At 43.8% G+C, this 7,636-nt stretch overlaps 1 protein-coding gene across 1 annotated transcript in view; it reads left to right on the top strand.

The window, feature by feature from the left end:
* ADAMTS3 (ADAM metallopeptidase with thrombospondin type 1 motif 3) overlaps window positions 1–6,657 on the top strand; it is a 125,561-nt gene extending 118,904 nt beyond the window's left edge. Inside the window, 1 exon segment of the mRNA XM_087723880.1 lies at window positions 5,901–6,657. Within this exon segment, the coding sequence (XP_087580006.1) occupies window positions 5,901–6,469 (569 nt within the window). The 3' untranslated portion in view covers window positions 6,470–6,657.
* Window positions 6,658–7,636: the final 979 nt, after the last annotated feature.

Raw genomic sequence — 7,636 nt, forward strand, 5'->3', positions numbered from 1 at the left:
AGAGGTGACATGTTAGGAGTCTTCCAATTTTTGAGGGCCTGTCACCTCTTCTAGAAACCATGTCAAAGTTGTCCAGAAATGATCAGGCACAAGACCACTAAGATAAACATCCCTGGACAAGTACACTTCGTCCTTGACTTACAAACAGTTCATTTAGTGACCGTTCGAAGTTACAACGGCACTGAAAAAAATTGATTTATGACCATTTTTCACACTTGCCTATTGCAGCATCCTCGTGGTCACGTGATTTATATTTGGCTGCTTGACCGCTGGCTCATATTTATGGCGGTTGCAGCGTCACGCGATCCCCTTTTCCGACGTAACGACCGTGTTACGAACTTAACACAGGCAAGGATTCACTTAACAACTGTGGAAGAAAAGTCATAAAACGGAGCAAAACTCACTTCACCAATGTCTTACATAGCAGCATAAATTTGGGGCCCTATTGTGGTCGTAAGTCGAGCACTGCGTGTACAGAGAAGTCCAGTTTTGGAGAATTTATTCTACGCCAGAGAAATCAAATGAGCTGAAGTTTGTTAACATCATGGACACTAGAGGGCAGCAGAGCTGTACCCGTTTCGGGACTGTGGGATTCTATAGAATTTTTTTCTGCTTCATTTCAAACCTCTTAGAAATTATCAAGGCTTCCAAAACAATTTTATTTAAGCTGACTTCATTAGGGGCACAAAGTGTAGGAAGAATCTGCATCCATATAATCAAACCTAGTAGGATCCCTAGATTTCCTTTTTGTTGTTGTTAAGTTGCAAAGTCATGTCCGACCCATCGCAACCCCATGGACAACGTTCCTCCAGGCCTTCCTGTCCTCTACCATCCTCTGGAGTCTATTTAAGCTCACGCCGACTGCTTGGGTGACTCCATCCAGCCACCTCGTTCTCTGTCGTCCCCTTCTTCTTCTTTTGCCCTCCATCGTTCCCAGCATGAGGCTCTTCTCCAGGGAGTCCTTCTTCCTTCTCATTAGGTGGCCAAAGAATTTGGGTTTCCTCTTCAGGATCTGGCCTTCTAAAGAGCAGTCAGGGTTGATCTCCTCTAGGACTGACCGGTTGGATGGCCTTGCAGTCCAAGGGACTCAATGCAGGAGTCTTTTCCAGCACCAGAGTTCAAAGGCCTCCATTCTTTGGTGCTCAGCCTTCCTTACGGTCCAACCTTCACAGCCTTCCATTGCAACTGGGAAAACCGTAGCCTTGACTATATGTCAAGAGCCAAGGTGGCGCAGTGGTTAAATGCAGCACTGCAGGCTACTGCTAGATCAGCAGGTCAGCGGTTCAAATCTCACCGGCTCAGGGTTGACTCAGCCTTCCATCCTTCCGAGGTGGGTAAAATGAGGACCCAGATTGTTGGGGGCAATATGCTGACTCTCTGTAAACCGCTTAGAGAGGCCTGAAAGGCCTATGAAGCGGTATATAAGTCTACTGCTATGTACTTTTGTTGGCAGGGTGATGTCTCTGCTTTTTAGTCTGCTGTCTAGATTTGCCATTTGAATTCCACCACTGCTTTAAATTAAAATTGAGGGGGGAGGGCAGTGGTGAAATTCAATTTACTACCAGTTCTGTGGGCACGGCTTGGTGGGCGTGGCAGGGAAAGGATACTGCAAAATCTCCATTTCCTTCCCCACTCCAGGAGAAGGATACTGCAAAGTCCCCATTGCCTCCCGATCAAGTGGGACTCGGGAGGCAGAGAATAGATGGGGGCGGGGCCAGCCAGAGGTGGCATTTACCAGTTCTCTGAACTACTTGAAATTTCCGTTACTGGTTCTCCAGAACTGGTCAGAACCTGCTGAATTTCACCCCTGGGGGCGGGTGACCAGTCTTTAGGATCTCCAGGACTTAATTGCAAGCAAAAAAAAAAAAAAAAAAACAACCCCTCGATAGCAAGACAAATAATGAAGTAAGGCGGGATGAGAAGGAAGACAAACTGAAATACCAAATTGGAGACATAGGAAGCATAGGAAACATACCAGTGGTGGGATTCAGCCGGTTCGCATCTATTCAGGAGAACCGGTTCTTAACTTTCTAAGCAGTTCGGCGGACCAGTTGTTGGAAGAAATCTCATTTTGGTTTTTTTCCCCCCACTTTACAGGGCTAATCCTGTAAGAGAGGCAGGAAGGAAACATTCTGGTGTTGTTTCTAGCCTCATCTTTATTGCCCTGCTTACAGAAACTGCCTCTCTGGTTAACCCTTATTACATTGTAACAGCTAAGGGGAAGTGCCATTGACATGAGTGATGTTGAGTTGGCCACACCCACCCAGTCACATGACCACCGAGCCACGCCTACCCAGCTGGTCATTAGGGCAGAGAACCGGTTGTTAAATTATTTGAACCCCACCACTGAAGCATACCCAGAGTCAGGCATAAAGATCTCAAGTGCCTATATACAAATGCACAAAGTCCGGGGAACAAACAGGGTGAAGTTGAACTATTAATATATGGAAGTAGATATGACATAATTGGAATAACAGAAACTTGGTGGGACGAAACCCACGACTGGAACATAGTCGACAGGAGGCTACAAATCTAAAAAAAAAAAAATCCAAACCTTATAAAAGAGGAGGAAGAGTTGCACTGTATGTAAAGGACCACTATATTACTTGAGCAGGGGGTTGGACTAGAAGACCTCTGAGATCCCTTCTTATCCCTTATTATTCTGATGAAAGAAATGTCCTTCTGGGTTCGGCTCCAAGTGGGGAAAAAGACACTGGAGACATGGAGGCTGCTTGGAAAGATGGTTTTAATGGTGGACAGGACCACATGGCTTGAGCTCCTGAACAGAAAAGGTGATCACATGCTTCAATGTTGGTGGAGAAGAGAAGGGAAGCTGAGTCCCTGATTTTATGTCCTCTCTGGCCTTTGATCTTGATCTTGTATTCTGATGGGTTGTGAGACTCCCATGGAGCCATGCAGGGACAATTCTCTAGGCTGCGTTTTGAATCCAGGTTTGGTTGAGTTCACAGATGCCATGTGGTCAGTTGAGTAAAGGGCCAATATTATCATGCCTTAATCCCATCCCCCTGGAGCTGAAGTGGAGAACTCTTTATTATGTAAAGGGACCAGCTTGGCCTTCTTAATGGCCCATTGACAAAAAAAAGGGGGGGGGGAGCTGCAGGAAGTTTCTCTTTAAAACGTTTCTCCCTTTTCACATCCAGGGAAATATAATATTCTGCCTTTTCAACATTACCTAGGATATTTCATTTCTCTGGGAGAGGGCTGGGTGATAACTTTCCGCAATTCTATGTTCTATTTCGTTTCCTCTTCCCTCGCTTGCTGTAGCTAAGATGGGTCATTTGTTTTTATTTTTTTCTTTTGCTTTGAAGCAATCTCGTAGCCGCTCTTCTTTCCAATTAGCCTAACGGGCTGCCAGGGAACCCGACAACAAAAATGCCTTTTTTGGGGGGGTGATTTACAGAAAGAAAGAAAGAAAGAAAGAAAGAAAGAAAGAAAGAAAGAAAGAAAGAAAGAAAGAAAGAAAGAAAGAAAGAAAGAAAGAAAAAAGAAGGATAAGGAATATTAAAGCTCTTTGAAAAAAAACACAAAGCTAACCCCAATCAATAAAGCAGCAAGTAATGGAAGTGTTAGACAAGCCCATCAGATATTTAAAAGCCTGTAAGCAAAGTTTTTTTTTTTAAAGAGTTGCTTAGTTTAGAGAGAGAAAGAAATCCCCGAAGCTTTTCCATGACGGAGCGAAAGGATCGTCAATTCCCACTAAAGCCTTCTCAAAGCCTTTTGTGAAAAGCCGAGTGTTGCGGATACGAGGCAATTTTCGGAAAGGAAAAAATTAAGAAGTCCCCAGCGGCCTTTGCGAAAAGATCAACCTGGATGAAATGTATTATGAAGTGAGATTCAACTTTGAAGGGGTCTCTTAAGTAGCCCATGTAGGAATTGCTTTGCTTCCCAGGTGAGGTCCAGGTGCCAATTTACTTAATCCCCTCTAATCTTGTTTATCCAAGCTAGCAGCTCCCCGGGAGATGCACTTCTGGAGCAGTGCGCGTTTCCAAACGCTGCTAAAAACGTGAAAAATAAGAGTGCTAAGTTGCTGCTTATAATTCTGTCCTCACCCGTTGTTCATCATTAAGCTTGTCAATAATGGAAAAATACAGTTGTGTCCCAGGACAGGCGAGAATTTTCCGAAGTCTGCCACCCATTTCTAGAAATGAGAGAGAGAGAAAAACATGGCTGGATTTTGATAATGGAACAGGAGTAGGAGGAGAAGAAGGAGTAGGAATGGAATGGAACGGAACAGAATAGAATATATGGAGTAGAATGGAATAGGATAGGAGGGGAGGGGAGGGGAGGGGACGGGACAGGACAGAATAGAATAGAAAAAAATGGAAGTGGAGTGGAGTAGAATCGGAATAGGAATAGGAATAGAATAGAAAAGAATAGAAAAAATGGAATGGAATGGAGTAGAGTAGGAATAGAATAGAAGAATAGAATAGAATAGAATAGAAAAAATGGAATGGAATGGAGTAGAGTAGAGTAGGAATAGAATAGAATAGAAAAATGGCATAGAGTAGAGAGGAATAGAATAGAATAGAATAGAATAGAATAGAATAGAATAGAAAAATTGGAATGGAATGGAGTAGAGTAGGAATAGAATAGAAAAATGGCATAGAGTAGAGAGGAACAGAATAGAATAGAATAGAATAGAATAGAATAGAATAGAAAAATTGGAATGGAATGGAGTAGAGTAGAGTAGGAATAGAATAAATGGAATGGAATAGAGTAGAATAGGAATAGAATAGAATAGAAAAAATGGCATGGAGTAGAATATAGTAGAGTATAGTAGGAATGGAATGGAATGGAATAGAATAGAATAGAAAATATGATTGGAATGGAATAGAGTAAAATAGGAATAGAATAGAATAGAATATAAAAACTGGAAAGGAATAGAGTAGAGTAGAGTAGGAATAGAATAGAATAGAAAAATGGCATAGAGTAGAGAGGAATAGAATAGAATAGAAAAATTGGAAAGGAATGGAGTAGAGTAGAGTAGGAATAGAATAGAAAAATGGCATAGAGTAGAGAGGAACAGAACAGAACAGAACAGAATAGAATAGAATAGAAAAATTGGAATGGAATGGAGTAGAGTAGAGGAGGAATAGAATAAATGGAATGGAATAGAGTAGAATAGGAATAGAATATAATAGAATAGAAAAAATGGCATGGAGTAGAATATAGTAGAGTATAGTAGGAATGGAATGGAATGGAATGGAATGGAATGGAATAGAATAGAATAGAATAGAAAATATGATTGGAATGGAATAGAGTAAAATAGGAATAGAATAGAATAGAATAGAATAGAATAGAATAGAATAGAATAGAATAGAATAGAATAGAATAGAAAATATGATTGGAATGGAGTAGAGAAGAGTAGGAATAGAATAAAATAAACCTTATTGGCCAAGTGGGATTGGATACACAAGGAATTTGTCTCCAAGCTTTGCTGAGCAGCATCAAAACAAGAATAATTGATGCTTAAACTAACTGTCCCTACGGAACAGTTATGAACGGTGGACTCTCCTTCATTGGACTCCCCCCCCTCCCTATTTTATGTAAGCCGCCCTGAGTCCCCGCGGGGAAAAGGGCGGCCTATAAATATTAATAAAATACTACTAAAAAAATACATTGAAGGTGTTCAAACTAGGGCTGGAAAGCCACCTGTTGGTCATCCTCTAATAGTCAATCCCAGCCCTGGATACGATGAGATGTTCTCCCGGATCCCCTTCTAAACTTTACATTCTAAGATTCTGCGCGTAAGAATGGATCCAGGGGGACTCTAGCCATCCTTTGCAGCTGCTTCTTCAGAAGCTGCTCCTTCTTCTACCGCCTCATGTTTCTCAAGAGCTTGGCCCTCTTTAACGCACAAAGGGCGCTTTCTTTTTCAGACGAAGCTTGCCAGGGGGACAAGTCGATCTTCTGCCAGATGGAAGTCCTCGCTCGCTACTGCTCCATCCCGGGCTACAAAAAGCTGTGCTGTGAATCCTGCGGGAAACGTAGCGGCAATCTTCCTCTTGCTTTCTACAGCGAAGCCGCCCAAACCGAAGACGGTTTCATCACCAGCCCCGCTGTCCTTCCCAAGTCTTCGGCCACCACGACTTCTTTAGCCCCTCCTCGCTCCGAGCGACAAAGCGCTTCGGGCAGGGTGTCCTTGGCGGAAGACCACACCCAAGTCCTCCTCCCTCCGATCTACAGGAAGGCCCAAGCGGCTCATAATCCCTCTCATCGGAAATTCCGGAACCAAGCCAGTCACAAGGCGCCTGGACCACCTGCCCTGCACCAGAACCTTTCCGCCAACAATGGGCTTCACCGTTCCTCACCTTTGTTTGACACCGGGCCGGTGGCGGCGCATCGTCCTGGCTCGGTGGACATTCATTCTTCTTCCAGAACCCCACGGAGAAATGAAAAGCAAGCCGAGAGACAGCCACCCTTAAGATCTCCCACTATAGGAAGATGAAAAGTTATGGGAGTTTTTTAATTTTAAGGCGGGGAGCTCATGGGAGCGGAGAGAGGGAACTTCCTCGCTTTGTCCGAGACGCCATGCAAAACCTTCAAACCCCGAGACTCAACCTAAGTCAACAACTGAAAAAACAGAAAGAAAGAAAGTGCAGGTTCACTTTGCAGATGCTTCTAACTTCCTCCGTGTCCAGCTCTCTTCCCCAAATCTGGCTCTCTTGAAATCTTCAGAAATCGTGAAATCAACAAAAACCTGGTCGATTTCTGTCGTTCAAAACAAAGAAAGAAAGAACCAAAAATCTACCTTGTTTTCCTGAAAATAAGACCTCCCCGGATAATACTGTGTTTCCTTGAAAATAAGACAGGGTCTTATTGAGCCGAGGTGGCGCAGTGGTTAGAGTGCAGTACTGCAGGCCACTTCAGCTGACTGCTATCTGCAGTTCGGCGGTTCAAATCTCACCGGCTCAAGGTTGACTCGGCCTTCCATCCTTCCGAGGTGGGTGAAATGAGGACCCAGACTGTGGGGGTGATATGCTGACTCTGTAAACCGCTTAGAGAGGGCTGAAAGCCCTATGAAGTGGTATATAATTCGAACTGCTATGGCTATTGCTATTTTGACCCCCAAAATAAGTTCATGGCTTTATTTTCGAGGAGGACTGGTTCCACCACAAAACCGTGTTCGACTAAAGCGCGCTCGACGAAACCGCGTAGCTGACGTCATCACAGTGCAACAACAGCGTGGAGAAAAAAGCATGCTGTGAACGCTAAAGCTAAAATTAACCCCTAAACCTAAACCTAACCCCCCTAAACCTAATCCTAAACCTAATCCTAAACCTAACCCTAAACCTAACCCTAAACCTAACCCTTAACCTAACCCTAAACCTAACCCTAAACCTAACCCTTAACCTAACGCTAAACCTAATCATAACCCTTAACCTAACCCTAAACTAACCCTAACCCTAAACCTAACCCTAAACCCTTAACCTAACCCTAAACCTAACCCTAAACCTAACCCTTACCTTAACTTGAATCGGCTTGCTTTTAAAGCGCTATTTAAAGCGCCCTTTTTTCTCCGCAGTCGCTGTTGTCGCCCTGCTGATGACGTCAGCGACGCAGTTTAATCGGGCGCGCTTTAGTGGAGCCCGGTTTTGTCGTGCCACGGGAGGAC

The sequence above is a fragment of the Thamnophis sirtalis genome, unplaced genomic scaffold (assembly GCF_051295495.1).
Source record: "Thamnophis sirtalis isolate CommonGarterSnake01/CBP01778 unplaced genomic scaffold, rThaSir2_p1.2 scaffold_10, whole genome shotgun sequence".
NCBI classification, from domain to species: Eukaryota; Metazoa; Chordata; class Lepidosauria; order Squamata; family Natricidae; genus Thamnophis; species Thamnophis sirtalis.